This window comes from Sander lucioperca, chromosome 22 (genome assembly GCF_008315115.2).
Source record: "Sander lucioperca isolate FBNREF2018 chromosome 22, SLUC_FBN_1.2, whole genome shotgun sequence".
In the NCBI taxonomy this organism is placed as follows: Eukaryota; Metazoa; Chordata; class Actinopteri; order Perciformes; family Percidae; genus Sander; species Sander lucioperca.
This window is the reverse complement of record NC_050194.1, coordinates 15,944,689-15,963,286: the sequence shown is the minus strand read 5'-3', so window position 1 is coordinate 15,963,286 and position 18,598 is coordinate 15,944,689. Positions and strand designations below refer to the sequence as shown.

Here is an 18,598-nt window from a genome sequence, read left to right as displayed (position 1 = left end):
AATAGGGAATTCATTCAGGAAGTGCTTGAAAACATCATTCAAATAAACACTCATACTCAATCCTCGGCTTTCACTTCCTCTGTGGTCTCTTCTTTCTTGTCGTTGACGGCGGCTTCAGTTTTTTCCACATTTTCTATCGGCTCAGGGCTGGACTTTGGCTTCTCTTCCTCCTTTTTTGCTTCAGGAAGAAGGATGATTTTTCCGATGTTTTGGCGTTCGTGCATGCGCCTGAAGGCATCGGTCACCTGAGAGAAGACAGAGAAGCAAAACGGATGTGTTTGGGTTAGTTTGTACTGATGTAATTGATGCTTAAAACATTTTTATTGCTTAATTTTAACTTATGCATTTTTTACTGTCTTGCTTTTTAGCATCATGTTGGAAATGTATGTTATCCTTTGGATTTAATGTATCATACATTTTAAATAAATAAAATCTATTAAAAAAAAACAACAATTATGACCAGAATATTTGACTGATAATGACCCATCAGCCAAAATGAGGAGGAAGATTAACGTACACAATGGCTCTATCTATGGTCATAGTATCTCTGCCATATTTCCTGCCTCAGCTGTTGCTTGCAAACACAATGCCAGGGAATGCATCACACTGCTGTCTATCCTCGAAGCCAGCCAGAGAAACTTGAAACACAGAGCTATCCACGTAAGTAGTGGATGCCACGGTAACAATATACAGTAGAACCGTCACCTAGCAACAGTCCCTAAGTACTGCGTCATCTGATGGGGGCACTAAGGTGATGCAAAAGAGGAAAACACCAGAAGGTTGTGATGCAGAAGAAGCTTCAGTGGAGCTCCTCCTGTGTGATGTACGTATACTTTACGGTATATACTGTGAGTGTGCAGCTGAGAAAACATTAAGTACTTATTTTGTATTCAAACATTTAGGAAATTGTTCGACATATTTGGAAATATGCTAATTCGCCGAGGCTTAGATGAGAAGATTGATACCACTCATTTCTATGAGTGGTATTGATCTTCTCATCTAACCCTCAGCAAGAAAGTGTATATGTGTATTTCCCAATATGTCTGAAAGACAAGGACTATGATTGAATTTCTTTTCTTTTTCAAAGATATCTTTATAAAGTTTTGCCTTCAATAAGAAGATAGATACTGTTTCACCTCAGCCCAAACAGTCCTATCATGCATGGTTCAAAGTAGTACCTCTTTCACATTTTAGATTTAAAACATGATTAAACCAACCTCCTCAAAGTGATAGCATGAGTCAATGCGGGGCTTGATCTTTCCCTGTCCATAGAGCTCCAGCAGCTTGAACATAGTCCTGCTGATGAGCTGCTCATCAGTGATGTAGCCCAGGTGGAAGCCGCAGACTGCCTTGTTGGACTGCATCAGTTTGAGCGTGTTAAGAGAGAGCTGGTTGTACCAGGTCTTTGCCATGGCCAACAGGTTCTTTTTCTGCCCTGTCACACAATTGGCTGCACCTAGAAGGACGCACAACAGAACAGAATACATAAAAAAAAAAACACAAGGAGATTCATTTATAGCTATGTATAGCTACTGTATATTGTAGAAAATAAGACATAATGAAAAAAAGTATTTAATTAAACTGTGTCCCAATTCAATTTTGGCACCTGAGATGAATCGTATCCTTGGATTTTGTTTTGTTGAGCAACAGTATACAGTATGTACTATATACTTATTTATTAGGGTGTCTTCAAAGTAACTTGCACCTTAAGCTGTCAGATAAAAGCACAATATCTCCCTCTGAATTGTAGTGGAGTGCAGTAGCATTAAATGGAAATACTCAGATAAAGTACCACAAACTGTACTAAAGTACAGTACTTCAGTAAATGTACTTAAGGTACTTTCCACCTCTGTTAGCTACCATTGAGGTCTATTCATTTTTGGATTAAAAATATGCTAAACAGCATAAAAGCATCAACATTTAAGCAGGTAAAATAAGGCAAAAATACAAATACATTAAGGGGGACCTATCAAATCCAGATATCTTACCAAAGACTATAAGCGTGCCCAAAGGTTTCAGCAAACTAAAGCCTTTCTGGGTGTCGGAACCACCAAGTGGGTCAAGGACGATGTCCACTCCTGCAGAGAGACAGAATAAAAAAAAAATAAAAAATGGATGGAAAGAAAATATAAGAGGAACGTTCAATGTCTCTATATCAACAAACAAAAGACACTGACATTGTGTTAACATTAAATATAAAAATATGACTGGCCAGGCATGACAGGTAAGGATTTATGGATTTTGTGCTTAAACACTATGTGCATTTCTGCGTTTTCTCACCCTTCGGGCTGATTTTACGGATTTCCTCCACGTAGTCTTTGGTGCGGTAGTCGATGGGGTGAGTTACCCCGCCTTGAGCAATGGTCTCATGTTTGGGGGCTGATGCCGTGCCAAAAACCGTCACATCTGGCACAGTCTGACACAGCTGGGTAACAGCAAAACCAACACCACCTATAGATGTGCAGACAGCAACCTCAGTGTGACCCCTTTGAAATACTCAGTGAAACGACACTGGCTTTAAGTACTTTTTTCACAAATACGCAATACCTCAAAAAGCTGTATTGTATGGCTCAGTCATTCAAAACTAGGATTATGGTCAGATTCACTGCTAATAACTCCAGTGGCAGTAGTGGCATCACACTCAGTTCTAAAGTGGTTGGTGATGTGATTTTAGGGTGGTTGAAACCTTGGAAGATCGAGGAACAAACAGCTGAAATTGCAGACAGTGCTTTCTGATCCCCGTGGCCTTTAACCATTTAACAGTGCAAAGTTTGTCACAATGATGGCTGCCTGGGTGTGCAGCCAGTCACCAGTAATCCAGTTCCTGCCCTCTCCTTCACCCGGGCTTGTGTGGTTGATTCATACAGGTCAGCTGACAGCCACCCACACACGGAACACTGAAACTTTAGCCATTGAGAGAGAGGCGGGGGGGAGGGGGGAATGAAGAAGAGCACTGGACCGTGATGGTGGATGCTGATATTAACTGACCTGTGTACTTGGGACTCAAGAGGGGTTGATAAACACTGAGCTATCTGAGTTACTGCAGCATTAACATCTTTTAAACATAATAAATAACTTATAACAAAGATGGCAAAAATGGCACAAAGACTTGTGACTTGTTAAAAAGGCAAAGGAGTCAATTGAGTTTATAAAAAAAGCTTGAACAAATCATTCTTTTACCCACTAACATCTGATGTAATTTTTATTTTTTTAAGATTATTTTTGGGGCATTTTTAGACCTTTATTCAACAGGACAGCTGAAGACATGAAAGTGGAGAGAGAGGGGGGAATGACATGCAGCAAAGGGCCACAGGTCGGAGCCGAACTCGGGCCCGCTGCGTCGAGGAGCAAACCCCTATATATGGGTACCCGCTCTACCAACTAAGCTATCCGGGCGCCCATCTGATGTTAATTTTATGTGCTGAGAAATGATGCTTATTGTTTGCAACTAGTGACTCCAAAGCAGCAAAGCAATTTGAAATATTTATCTCTAATTCATCTATGCTCACAATTTTGGATATACACTGTGTCAAAATTCCCAGCACTCCAATATTACATAATACACTCATAATTACCATCAATAACTTTAAACAACTGAAGTGCACACTGTGTTGTCCTGAAGATGTTTTACAGCCCATCTGAAAGGTTTTATGAGAGGACCACCCTTAAGAGAACATCTGAGTGTGTCTGTACCTCTCAGGTTAACATACCACATAACATATATCAAGTATAGCACAATAAGGCACAGGTAATGCATGATCAATCTGGAATTATAACTAAAATAAGAACGTGCTATCCGAGAACTGCTGTGATTTTTGAAAGTAAATAAAATGTCAAATTGGCTGACATTTTTAAAACAGCAGTTAAAACAATCCCACTATAAAAGCTCCCATAATTTCCCAATTATTGTATACCTAAATTTATATATTTTTTCTGAGCAAAAGTTCGTTTAAAGATTCATATCAATTGTTACCATCCTACTGTGTTTACATGAACACTATAGCAAATGTCAGGAGTTGCCAAAGCAACCATGCCTGATAATGATCCTGTTTCCCATTTTATGAATACGCCACACACACACACACACACACACACACACACACACACACACACACACACACACACACACACACACACACACACACACACACGGTTGATTATTTTTCAACACAGAAATGCGGCTGCATTCAGAGAAGTGATTAGCTGTGTGACTCTTCACAGGTTACCCAGGAGACTGAGGGGACATGTTTGTTATACGTCACAATTAAATCATGGGGGAGACCTGTCTGTCCAACCGTACAACATAATGGAAACCACTGATTTAGTTTGAGGAGATCAATCGTGGCTGAAATCACAATGTAGGTTAATTTGCCATGTATAATGTTTATACTGTTATCTTTTTCAATTCAATTCAGCGGATTGTTTGGCTTTCGACAACTTTAAAGAACCCAAGGAGACATCTTCACATTGCTTGCTTTGTCCGACTAACAAAGTAAAAAATCAAAAGATATTAAATTTACAAACAGAAAGAACTGTTGCAACTGTTCACATGTGTAACCAGCAGTTGTTTTGTTTACCTTTTTTAAAATAAATAACTTAAATGATGATTCAATAATCAAAATTGTCATCTAAATGGCACAAATTCTACAGTATATTTACTGTAAATCAAACAGAGGCAGAAGAAGGCAGACTTTGTCATAACTTGCAGGGATGATGTATCTTCATTATTATAGCGTCATATTTTCAAGGGGCACTGATCAATAATAAAAAAAAGAGTTCATAACTTCATTATGTGTTGCTTATCAGTATTTCAGACACCACTGATTTTATTTGGGCTAAACTGGTGTGTGCAGAATACACTCACTGCTTTAGGTTTTCAGTATTCACTGTGTGTCTTACCTGCTGCCATGTGGATGAGAACACTCTTGCCCGGCCTCACGTTGGCCATCTCAAACAGCATCATGTAGGCAGTTAGGTAGTTAACGGGGATCGCAGCACCTTCCTCAAAGCTCATCTGCTCGGGCATGGGAAAGGTGAGGTTGGCGGACACAACAACCATTTCCTGCCACATGCCACTGCGGCTCAACACAATGACTCGGTCCCCCACCTGAGGGAAAGAGAGAGGAAGAGAGGGAGGGAGGAGAGAAAGTTACTGAGGCGATCGCCGTGGTGATGGTGTGTGTGTGTTATGACTAGGGTTGCAAAAAGGGTCGGAAAATTGCTAAGGGAAGTGAAGCTTGTGAATGTTTGCACAATCGGACCTTTTAACAGTGAACTTAATTGGGGAGGAAATACACATCAAAAATCAATACAACTGCAGGTCTTATGGCATGTTTTGGTTGAAAGTATGCCCATTTAATTGGATTGTAACTATGCACTGCATTCAGCAGTGCACGCTTCAGTCACATGTACAGATAATTGGCCAGCAGCCCATTAAATAGGAATCAACCCTCATGGATGGAACCAAAGAGTATAGAAGTACCAAGAGGCGAAACTCAATGGAACATTGTGTTGCGTTCAGTCTAAGATGGCGTTCCATTGCAAGCTGCAGCTCGGTCATGGGTGCGTTTGTTGCAATAGAATGTTCTATTGAGTGCAGCTCCGCCATCTTGGACTGAACGCAACACAACTAAACGTTCTATTGAGTTTCGCCTCTTGGTACTTCTATACTCTTTGATGGAACAGTGCATTCTCCCATCACATGTGGAGCCCATACTACTGCCACCACTTCTGAGCCAAAAGACTACGTGCTTTCATGTAAGTTTTGATTATATTACCGGAGTAACTATATTTTATATTGTTTTATGATATTTCAGTTAACTAGCAGATAGTAGCCTAAAGCAAAGTACAAAGTTTATAACTTGATAACACCTGCTTGTTTTTGCTAGCTAGCTGTTACCAAGTGGGATGTAGCTTGATTGAGCATGCTAATTGAGGAGTTTTAATATATCTATTTTCCATTCATTTTTTTTTTTTATTGTAAAACATTTTATGAATTAGTTGTGTTCACCTTAATCCCTAAGTTTGTACACAGCCTGCATTGTTGCCTCGAATTTTCAAAGTACCAAAGTTTCCACCTTGAATATTCCTAGAATTTTGCAACCCTAGTCCTGACTCTTTAAGGCCACAAGACAGATGTGCGAACATGAGAAGTAACTGCCTTTTCCATAAGTCAATCTCTTGTGTCACTACCACTTGTCAGTGCTACAGTCAAATAGAAAATTGAGGTCAAGCAGGCAGGAAATCATCGGATGTAAAAGTTTAATGACATGAGGGCAAGTTATTACACTACTGCTGTGCTCTGTCAACATACATATTCCTTACAAAGGAAGTAACTCAACTCAAATTCCTTGAAATGTTAACGGGTTCTTTAGGATTACATTTAAACTACTGGAACCATATCTGCAACCAATAATTGTTTTCATCATTGATTACTCTGTCAAATATTTTCTTGACCGATTTATTGTTTAGCATATAAAATAGTGAAAAATGCCCATTAAAATTTTCAAGTGATGGTCATTGGGCTAATTTACTGGCACATACTAGTCTGGCTATCAACAGACCAAGCTCAATCTTTTAAGATTGAACATTAGTCTGGGGAGTCTGCTCTGTATTTTCTACTGCACAAGAGGCGTGATCAACGGGCAAAGTTCAAATGACTCTGTACGCAATTGGATAGTCCTTCAACCAATCAGACCAACGATCCGGTGACGTAGCAGCGACAGCGGCATCAATTGGTTGCTGCCATGGAATGCTGCGCTTCGGTGGCCGGCTTGTTGAATGTAAACAAAAAGCTGCTTGGTCGCTTCTCTATCGTCATCGTGTTATACCCACCAATAGCGCGCCAGGTGGGTAAGCCAGTTTGTGATTGGTTCCCGCAAATTTGTAACAGAAGCAGGATAGATAAACGTACAGGTTTCCAGCCTGAGCTGCAGGGCGAAATCTAATCGGCAGAAGATCGGGCTGGATTTACCCAGTCTAGGCACATACAATATGTGACGCAAAAAAATCAGAAAATCCTCACGTGAGAAGCTGGAACCAGTAAATGTTTTGTATTTTTGCTTGAAAAATGACTAAAACAATTATCAAAATAGTCACAAATACATTTTCCTTGTTTGTCCTTGATTGACTGATCGTTCCAGTTCAGCTCAGCTAAGTGTACCGCTAAATGTGTTCAGTCTTTTGTCGTTTGGCTTTTTTTTCTCTCTACATCATTCTTTTTACAGGAGTCCAGAAAATTGGCCTTGAGACCTCACAGCCAGCTTAAAACATGCTGCATGTGCTTTAAACAAAATTACATGAAACCTGCTGCATGTAGCCTACCTGAACTATTTCTGTTCAAATGAGTTCAGAGGCAATTCAAAGGGGAATTGTGGGAAATGTTGTTCCTGCTTTCCTCCAGAGGAATGTGCTATTGTAAAAGTATCACTGGTGTTATGAAACTTGACAGTGAAAGGCTCAGGAAAGAAGTCTGTTTGTCAACGCTGCACAGCTTCCTGTTAAAACAGCCCCAAGAGCTCTGAGCCACACCCCCATCCTGCTGCACACAAACATCACAAGAATAGACAGATGACAAACACACACAGACAGACAATAAAAAACCCACAAACACATTTTGTATGCGTCTGTTGTAGTGAGATAACTAATAGCTAGCTCTTACTTCCAGCTTTAACTTCCATCTCAGATGACTCAGAAGCTCCTTTTTGGGGTTGACAAAATGTCTCAACCTCTGGTCTTATGAAATGTTTTCAAACACCCACTGGGTGACCTCAAATAACGCATGATTGTCAATTTTAAAAAGGCTGAGCTCAGTTCCTGGAACGCAGGCATAAACTGAGGTAAGTGAAGTGATGTTTGAAGTAGGACAGTAAAGTTTGTGTGGAAACCTGCTGTTTATTTAAATCAGTTACTCTAAAAACGTTTGCCAGCAAACTAAGATAGACACTGTTCCTGCTGTTTATATCAGTGCATTGAAATATAAACATGGTGTGACAAATGTTACTTCTTGCTGCCTCTTTGATGCAATAACCATTCCAATGACTTCGAAGCTGTTCAGTTAAGTCAAATTAAGCTAAAAAACTACATAGTTCCCCTTTAAGTACTTGTAGAGACAATAAAATCTGCGAGTCGGGCAGGCAAGACGCTCAGCTGGAACGCAGCAGAGACACGTCTGGTGGAAAATATGGGTAACATGTACATGTTTACTATGCTTGCTGGAGGGTCAAAGGTCTCCATGTGCTGTGCTCAAAATCCATGGGTTCTTGTTGACCTCCACATGTAAAAGCCTGTTATGATGTTGTAATAACCTTTTTTTAAAGCAAAGTTTCCATTGCTTGTTTGTTAACGCAATATTAATAATCAATCTTGTATCAATAAAATACAATGACTATTGGCTAAGAATATCCTGTTTTTCTACATGTTTACAGTCTGGGTCAGACATCAGACATGTTTTCAGTTATTTCACATTGTCCACAATGTGGGTTGTAATAATAGTGTAATTATGCACTGGGGCGTTGGCCCCGATTAACATGAATTCATGTTCTAAAAACAACTATTTTATTTTGCAGAGTGAAGTACAGACTCACAGGTAGGCCTGTCGCGATAGTCAATAAATCAATTAATCGCAAGATAAAAAAATTCTCTCTCTCTCTCTCTCTGCACTTTGTGTGTGTGGGGGGAGAGAGAGACACACAGAGAAAACGCTAGTTGTTGGAGCAAGGTTTCCCGCAGCACTTTGCAGTTAAGGCACCATCGAAAAAAAAGAAAAGTATATGAGCGATATCCGCCGTGTTACTCGCCGTCCTGTTTTCTACCTTTCATTCCAAAGCACACAGTTGACAACCTGCAGGTGGAGACAGGCTCTGACATACACGCCGCTGTGGACTTGTCAGTCTTGCAAGTGATTTCAGGAAAGTGGCTGCATGTGTCTGACAATGCACAGAACATTAACCGATACAAGCCTACAGCTGTCAAGTGTGTCAGAGGCTCCCGGACGGTTACCTGCTTGTCGGTCAACGGTTAATGATCCGTTATTGAATTTCATTGTGCTTTCTTTTGGAAGACTGGCTGCCAAAAATCGCCACTTAATCGCTAATTAATTAGCCTGAGGTAAACGATAGCTATTAGTAAACAGAAGTGACGTGGTGGCTGGCATCTGGTGGGTGCACCAGTTTTTGTGTGCACGCCAGTGTTTGTGTATGTGGGTGTGAGTGTGAGTGTGGGTGTGTGTGGGTGTGTGTAGGTGGGTGTGGGTGTGGGTGTGTGGGTGTGGGTGTGTGGGTGTGTGTGTGTGGGTGTGTGGGTGTTGGCCCGTCCCCGCGAAGCTCGACCTGCAGACAGCAGAGGAGCAGAAGAAAGTAGCTGCACCTTTGCCAAAATGAAGACTGAAAAACAGAATTATTTTCATACAAACATTTACTCGGCATGTGGCAGATAGCCACAATTTATTAATTATATATTATTTAAATTTAATATTTAGTGTTTAATAAATAATTGTTAAATGTAGTACAGAGTCTGTAGTCTATCGCACAAACACTCAACGAATGCTGAATTTATTGATCTTTGAAAAGGTGTACCTGCATTATTATGCCATTATCATTATATTAGATGAAAATGGTCTCAGAACGACATTATCGTTCATCGCAATAATTTCTGGGACAATTTATCGTCCAGCAAAATTTGTTATCGTGACAGGCCTAATTGATTCAACAAATGTGACTTCTCAATAGCAGACAAAGGAAAACATTAAATAAATTGTTGTTTTGTTTTACAATAATCAAATACACATTATTCATAATGCATTCATTATAAAACATCAGGCACCTTCTCTGAATTGACAAAATAATGTACTGAGCTAAGTATAGAACACATTGCTATACATCCTTTCATCACACAACATTAACTTGATTAAAGACTTTATTGGCAGAACAGACGGTGCATTTATTTCAAAGCGACCGGTAGGAATGGTTTAGCACGGAAATTACTGCTCAGTCTTCCAAAATATCAATCAAGCTATAAAGGCATAATCTTTGAACGCCAACACTTTTTATCTAGAGACATGTGTGACGAGGTTATGCTGGATCTGGAGTCTGGAAAGAAGAGCTGTAAGGGGATCCTACATCACACATCTGCTCTGTCTGCTTTCCCTGCGTCTTATGAACCAGCCACACCCTACTGTCCTCATCTGGAGAGGCCTTGCTGCTCGAGCCTGGCTCCATCTCGCCAGAGTAAAACAGGATCACCCTCTCTCTGTAAACACTTTGTCTTCCCTTAATGTAATTGTCTGCTGCTCTGTGAGCCTGATGTATACCCTACTGCAGTCCCACACAGATTCTTACACCAAACTAACCAACAATCGTGAATGTTAACCTAAACGTGACCATTTCATGTGGTGTTTTGTGGTGTCTTGTGTTTTGTGGCTTCCTTCCGAAAGGAGGTTTTGTGAACGTACCCCTCCCCTTATAGGATTATTGCGCTTCAAAATGGAGAGAAGGATGAAGTGAGGAATGAGAGGAGTGGGAAATTCCATACTGACACAGAGGGACAGGGAGGAGCTTCGGTATTACAAAACGCATATGTTAAAACTTAATAATAGCCTAGAAACTTGTAAAGTAATGGCATCCTGAACAGAGAATGAAGTCACACTCCCTCTGTGTGTGTGTGTTGTAATCAGAGCTTCTCTGTTCTTTGTTTAATAGCTGGTGCAGCCGCATGTGCACGTAGTGCATGTGAGTGCCTTGTGCGTCGGTATCTGATGCAGAGGGCCGTGACAAAGCGTCGGTATATGAGGCGTTGGGGAACGATGATTTAATGTAATGATTAACTGTGCAAAGCTCTCTGAATGCTTCACTTAAAACTAGGGCTGTCAAAATAACGCGTTAATTTCGATTAATTAATCTGAGAAAAAAATAACGCGTTAAAAAAATAACGCAGATTAATCCATTCCAGCCGTTCTAGCCACCATTGGACTGTAAAATGAAGGAGGGAGACGAGAATGTGCTGCCTGGATCATTAATTGGAACATTTACTTGTAAAAATCTTCTTCCTGCCAACCCTGGCTACCGAAATCTGGTGCTACTGATATGTCTGCTCTTCTCTCTGATGCTCTGAAACAGGCAGCAACACAAACACCGCTGCACGTGACGCTAGTTAACACTATACTAGACAGCAGCTAACGTTAGCCTACCGCTAGCTAGTTAACACTACACTCGACAGCAGCTAACGTTAGCCTACCGCTAGCTAGTAGCTGGATTAAAAATGGTTAAAATGCTGACAGCTAACGCTGAACGGTGTAAAGTTTGACTGTGTTTTAGCCATCGGTTCAGGCACTGTTAATTATGTATGCGATTAATTTCGATTAATTAATTACAGAGTATGTAATTAATTAGATACATTTTTTTAATCGATTGACAGCCCTACTTAAAACATTGGCAAAGAAGAGCAGATCATGGTTCAACTTATTCAGATCCTAAAGCAAAAAGCTTTAGTTATTATATAATTTAATATATAAAAAAAACAAAATAATAATAATAATATATAAATATAATAATTATTGCCATTATTATTCCCAGATTTCTGCATGAGAGTCATCTGTTGCAGAGATTTACATACAAAACAAATAACGCTCTTCTGCTGAACCCAATGACACAGCTGAAAAGTCCTGTAACTTATTCAAATATGAGTGTTTTGGGTCTTCCATATGCATGAGTGTACACACGCAGAACATAAGAAAATCAAAGTACAAACAATCCAAGTAGCTTGGATTGTTTGTACCAGTGCAAGTAAACACATCTAAAGCTCCCAAGTGAAAACTGGAGTTTTTCAGGAACCTGTGACATGAAGTCATGCTTGCAATGAGTCACTATGGCTTCATCCTCCATATATTGTAAAAAAAAACAAAAAAACACAGTACACATAAACAGTGGCCTCTGGATGCTCTGAGATGAGCTTTGCAGTATCTCAGGAAAATTTGCCTGTATGCTTCATACAGTTCATACAGACCAGTGACTGGATTGAAATGAGGTACAGACACATAGCATATTTGCACTTTTTCTTCAGACTTGATAAATCAAAAACTCCATAAAACTTAACCTCTGTAAAGCTCTAATCAAGGAGAAGGTAAATGTTCTCATGTGCCGGGGAGAAGAATGTTAACACACTTCAAGGACACGCTGTAAATCAAACACTAACTATTCATAATGACAGAATGTTACATTTTGCAGCAATGGATTAGACCAATGGAGGTTATTTATCATGGGGTTCTGCTTTTTACTCTGCGTGTACAACCTCTTGCACAGAGATGTTTTAAAGCATGAAAAAGGCTGTTTGTACAAATAGATGACATTGTTAGATATCGAGCTGAAACATTTGATTACATTTATTTTTAATTTTACCTTTATTTTACCAGGGAAAAGAATCACATTGAGATTACAATCTCTTTTACAAGAGAGCCCTGGCCAAGAAGGCAGCACATTAAAGGATACACTAACATATAACAGCCAACAAATAACAGACAAACAGGGATGGACTGCAATAAGAAATAAAAACAGAACACATTTTGAAAACAAGCGCAGACATGTTAAATTATTAAATAATTGATTGATCGACATAAAAATGATTCAGCAACTATTTTAATAGTCAATCAATGGACAAATTGACAAACATGTCAAATGTTTATTTGTTCCAGTCTATCAATTGTCAGTATTATCTTCTTTCCTGTGTTTTATATCATTGAAATCTTGAATATTTGGTTTATTTTGGACTGTTGGTGTGACAACAATTGAAAGACATCAGCTTGGGCTTTAGGAAATTGAAAAATGCAGCCATCTGAATAATTTGGGCATTTTTTTGAGTCAAAGCATAACGTTACATCTAAACTGTTTTTCACTATGACCCTCTAGAGAAATGAGAGGATCTAATTAATAGACTTTTCTTCAAATAAACAGTGACGAAATGGCTGCCGTTTGCAGTTTTCTGCCTTCAAAAGGCAGACAGTTAACAGGTTTTCTTCATTTCTCTAATGCTTTCACAAAACAAAGATGGGGAACTCAAGAGAAAAAAAATCTGGTTTAGTGTTTGGAAAAGATTACTAGCTTGTTTTGGCCGCCAGTGACAACCCATGTGCCACTGAGAACCAATAGGATGCAGGTGTCCAGTCAGAAACACTTATTCCAGAAACACTTCAGTAAACTCCGGATTAAATCAAAGCTACATACTCAGCAGCTCCACGCTACATGACTGGACTTTGTCCACTGGCTTAGTGGCATTTTGTGGGTGTGAGTGCATTGTGAGGCCTTTACTCACCTTCCTGTCCTTCACGTCCTCCCCGACTGCTTCAATCACCCCGGAGCCCTCCATTCCCATGGTGACAGGCGGGGCGGGCAGCAGCTCGTACAGCCCCTGTCTGCCCAGCAGCTCGGCGAAGTTTAGCCCGCACGCCTTGACGTGCACCAGGACCTCTCCTGCCTCCAGCTGCGGCTGCTTCTGCGTCTTCACCTGCAGCTTGACTTTATCATAGCCCCCGTAACCCGTTAGGACCAGAGACCGGAAGGAGAGAGGCTTCTCCTCGGCCGCAGGGCTGCTCCCTGACTCCTGCGGTGCTTGTGAAGCATCGAGCGGAGGGTCGTCGAGCTTCTTCTCCTGCTCAGGTTGCAGAGTTGGAGCCTCTTCGCCAGACATGATAACCACTTGTTATGAGTGCCCTTCTAGGTTTTCAGCGATAGTTCAGCCTATCTGGGCGTTTCTTTAAAAAATAAACACTCAAGGAAAATGAAACAGTCCTGTTGAATGCAAATATTTCTGGTGAAAACTGACATAAAATAGGTCCCTCGCTGAAGCCAGTAAAATGAGATTATTGCTGCGGGGTTTCCTGTGCGTGCGCTCCGCTCAACAAGTGACAGACGTCAAAACAGACACGTGTAAAACATTAATTCCGGTTTTGATTTTCACAATAAAAAAACTTCCGGTGACTCAAAAGTAATGAATTTGTCTAGTATAGTTTAAAAAACATAAAGCCTGTATTTAGGAGTTTAAGGAGACATGATAGGCATATAAACCATTAGTTTATTTCACACTTTTTTCAATCTATTAAAATCATTGAACTAGCAATGCCATTAGGTCACCCTGGCCAAGGAAATCTAGGCTATTCGCTTTTGAATAGCTTAATAATAAAATAATAATAAATCATATAGCACTTTTTTGTAAAGGTGTGTTTCAACAGAAACAGTGCATAAAATGCAAGATAAGGTTATAAATTACACCTTGTCTCTGTATGGGTGCGATGCTATTACACATTACCAATGTTAACCTAAATATTAAAGCAATCTCTCTGTAATGGAGATTAATAAATTATTATTTTTTATCTGAAATCGACATAAAGCAGAGGTCACGCTTTTCAACTCTGCATAACCAGTCTAGATATATCTAGACTGATGGTTATGCAGAGTTGAAAAGTTTAAGCTATCGCTTACTCTGCTAATTGACATTAAAATTGATCAGTGGAGAATTATAAGCTGTTTATATCCTAAATATATTTGTACTCAATATATATTGTGGATAATGATTCTAATTTATAAATAAAGACTTTTAAAAGTTTTTATTTTAATGCCAAATCTTGTAACTTCCGATGTTTTTCTACCTGTTTGTGGCTGGCTTGACGCAGCTTAAAAAGTGACGGATCTGTGTTGTTGGCAAAAAGCTGAGATGCGAGCCAGAGAGCTACGGAGAGCTTCAAACCCCGGACACGGGAGTCTGGGAGGATGAAATGGGATTGTTTGAGGTCACAGCTGGAGAAAACACATGAAGGAGTTAAATAATGTTATGACTATCTGGTGCATATAGGCTACATAAAGTATTGTCTCCAGTTCGTGACCATCTAAAGAAGTCACCACTTTTTTGCATTAAAAATGTACTTTTAGTTTTAGATTGTGCAATATGGGACCCAATCTGAGGTGTGTTCCCCCCAATCCCCTTGCAAGTTTGTGACATGTATTAGTTATTGATGAGAAATTAACTTTACTCCCCAAAGAGAAAAAAATACAATACTTTTATTTTAGAATGAGAGTCACACACTTCTATGAATCCATTATTCTAATAAAATAGATCAATACAATTCTGATGTCTTTACAACCTGTAAACTTGTTTTTAAAATACTGGACACAGCTGGACAATTGCTATTATGATACACTCAAGTGAAGCATTTAAAGCTAAGGTCCTTTCCTTAATAATGGCAATTTTGACATCTTTGTTTCCACACTCACAGTCTGTGCATACTTGCACCCTGCAACTGGAGCTGCTTTCTCATCTTGTTATAGTCGTTGAGTCAGTCAGACAGGAAGTGTAGGGATGGTAAAGATAGAGATGTTTTTAAAGGGCAGGAAATTCCTTTTTAATATAAAGAGACAGAAGTAAGTAAAAGTAGGGTCAGAAGTTGCAGTTTAACACTTCCTTACAACCCGTTCAAGTTCAGAAGAAGCTATCCCTGAGATCACACAAACAGCTGTGGTAACTAATGCAGACAGAGGGAAATGTTTTAAGTGTTCTAAGATGCTCTGTATTATTTCAAATGTCGCCCGAAAGATAGGACAGGAAGGAAGGAACGCACGCACGCACGCACGCACGCACGCACGCACGCACGCACGCACGCACACACACACACACACACTACACACACACACACACACACACACACACACACACACACATCACAGTTTTTCAGTTATACTTCTACTTCACTACAATTTGACAATTTCACAGTTGTAAATATAAACATTCTAAATGTTTCCCAGTTTATTTTCTATATTTAAGGTTCCTTGGTTTTAGTGTCAGTGAATGACTGAATGATCAGCTGACAGGAGGTTAACAAGGACCCAGGCTGTTGCCTAGCAATGGAATTCCATTGAAAGGGTCTATTGCCACTAGTTACTTTGCAGATTAAGATTTTACATACAAAACCTGTGATGACCTTATTAAATATGATGCACTGGATTAAACTGCCTAAAAGTATAATAAGTAAAAATATAGCTGCAGGCAGCAATGAGGGGGCCAAGCAGTACACTAGCAGGAATGGCGTTGCCATGGCATGAGCAAGCACTCACAGTAACTTTAATGGCAATTGGATAAAGAATGGCTGAGATATCAACTCATTTATTTTGTTACAGTGCCCCTAGAGGCCAAATTACACCAATGTCCTTGTGCGTTCTCACAATCAAGTGCTAAGTCCCTGTACCAAGTTTGGCTTTAGTACATCAAAGCGTTGCTGAGATATGAGCTCACTTTATTTATTACAGCGCCCCTAGAGGCCAAATGACACCACTTTCCTTGCACGTCCTCACAATCAGCTACCATGTCCCTGTACCAAGTTTGGACTTCATACATCAAAACGTTGCTGAGATATGAGCTCACTTCCTGTAACTCTAGCACCCCCCCTAGTGGTCGAAGGTCACCAAATGTATTGTGTGTCCTCAGAATGGGGTCCCAAGTCCATATACTAAGTTTGGTTTCTATACGTAAAAGCATTGCTGAGATATGAGCCTACTTCCTGTGATTATAGCACTCCCCTAGTGGTCAGAAGACTCCAAATGTATTGTGCTTCCTCAGGATAGGGTCCCAAGTCCATGTACCAAGTTTGGTTTCGATAGTGAAAGCGTTGCTGAGATATGAGCCTACTTCCTGTGATTATAGCGCCCCCCTAGTGGTCAGAAGACTCCAAATTTATTGTGTGTCCTCGGATATAGGGTCCCCAAGTCCATGTACCAAGTTTGGTTTCGATACGTGAAAGCGTTGCTGAGATATGAGCCTACTTCCTGTGATTAAAGCGCCCGCATAGTGGTCAAAAATCACCAAATTTATTGAGCCTCCTCCTAATTGGGTCATGAGTCCAAGTATTGAGATTGGTTTTGATACATGAAAGCCTCCCCGAGATATGAGTTCACTTCCTGTTTGGCGGATCGCCATTGATTTCGATTGGCTGTGACCAAGGGGTAAGCCTCTCCTCGGACCGCGAACCTCCTATGGAGCCATTTTAATGCTACAAAGCGATCACCCCCCGTTAGCATTCCATTGACTGCCATTCATTTTGACGTCACTTTGACAGCAAATAACTTTACATCTGAAGCGTTTAAAGACTCTATTTGTCCATTGTTTATTTCTAAAGAAACACGACAATGTATAAAAGGCTCCATTACCTTGTACCTCACGTTATGGCTCCGTAGCAGACGTTTTTGTAAAAATATGCTAACGATTGTGTCATAACCACGCGACTTACTGTCGCATAGTAGAGGAATTACCGTATAGTACAGGAGAAGCTCGCAGGCAGTTTCATCTCACATTAGCTGTTTAAGTGTAATTACTAATGTTAACTAGCATTTTAGTTAGCAATAATTAGCCTGTTCCTATGTTATCTCCTTACATATACCTACGCTCTCCGTCTCTGCAAGATTGGGAATGATTGAGATTTCTCTTGGCACAGCTACCAGAAGACTTACAACTTTCAGACACGTTGCTCACGGCACATTTACGTCGTCTCTCTCAGTTGGAGGCTGCGCAGTAACGCTCAGCGCTCACCGGAAAGTGCTTCTAACGGCCTTCACTGGTCTCCGTCCAGAGCAACGGGATCTGTTGGTCCATTCTTATATACAGTCTATGGCTGTGACAGGCAAACGCTTTCGAATATCAATACGCAATGGAATAACTTTTGTGCGGCTTGGTCTGAAGATCACCTGTGCCAAGTTTCGTGAAAATCTGAGAAAGTTTGTGACCTGTGAAAACTTTTTAGTGTTTTTGATGAAATCCAATATGGCGGCTGGATCAATTACGTTGACGTCGAAATTGGCATGTGTCGGCCTTAGGACCTCCGACAGTAACAGACACCGCTAGTAAGTTATAATTCCAAACACATCAAACGTTGTAGGCCAAAACGTAATTTTGCTAATTACAGCGCCCCCTATTGGTCTAAGGTCACCAAATTTATTGCGCCTCTTCCTAATTGGGCCCTGTTTTATGTATTAAGATTGGTGTTGATACGTGAAAGACTTGCCGAGATATGAGTTCATTCCCTGTTTGGCAGCTTCGCCGTCGATTTCGATTGGCTGTGACGGGCAAACACTTTTGAATATCAATAGCAATGGAATAACTTGTGAGGCATGGTCTGAAGATCATCTGTGCCAAGTTTCGTGAAAATCTGACCAATTTTGTGACCTGTGAAAACTTTTTAGTGTTTTTGATCAAATCCAATAGGAAGGTCCAACATGACGGATATTGACATCATGGGGTGCTTTGAGTTCGGAGTCATCCAAGGATTCTAACTATATCTCGATGTTGAAGTTAATCACATGGATGCAACGCAAACTTTGACCCATTGGTGGCGCTAGACTGCCTGTGGTGCAGACCTAAACTTGGTGAAATGAATTATGGGACTGTCCCGAATCAGTGTGCCAAATTTCACAACTTTTTACTGTACGGTTCTATGGGCTGCCATAGACTCCCGTGGCAGAGAAAATATGTGTAATAATAAGAAAAGGTATCACTAATGGTGCCTCGCAGCTTCGCTGCTTGGCCACCATAGCCTACTTACAATGTAGCCCATGGAAAATACATACTT

At 40.3% G+C, this 18,598-nt stretch overlaps 1 protein-coding gene across 1 annotated transcript; it reads right to left on the bottom strand.

Annotated features, from left to right (window-relative positions):
- LOC116061388 (synaptic vesicle membrane protein VAT-1 homolog) lies at positions 1-13,918 on the bottom strand. The gene is made up of 6 exons (XM_031315568.2): positions 13,303-13,918; positions 4,900-5,107; positions 2,281-2,451; positions 1,989-2,078; positions 1,218-1,456; positions 1-245 (listed from the first exon to the last, which is right to left on the bottom strand). Exons 1-6 carry the CDS (start codon positions 13,675-13,677, stop codon positions 57-59), a joined length of 1,272 nt encoding a protein of 423 aa, XP_031171428.1. The 5' UTR covers positions 13,678-13,918; the 3' UTR covers positions 1-56.
- Between the last annotated feature and the right edge of the window lie 4,680 nt (positions 13,919-18,598).

What these genes read in the sequence shown, in the direction of transcription:
- LOC116061388 (XM_031315568.2), bottom strand. Translation starts at nt 13,677, where the DNA reads ATGTCTGGCGAAGAGGCTCCAACTCTGCAACCTGAGCAGGAGAAGAAG. An exon ending in TCTCATCCACATGGCAGCAG is followed by an intron (nt 2,452 to 4,899) that starts GTAAGACACACA and finishes GCACATCTATAG; the next exon opens with GTGGTGTTGGTTTTGCTGTT. An exon ending in CCGTAAAATCAGCCCGAAGG is followed by an intron (nt 2,079 to 2,280) that starts GTGAGAAAACGC and finishes GTCTCTCTGCAG; the next exon opens with GAGTGGACATCGTCCTTGAC.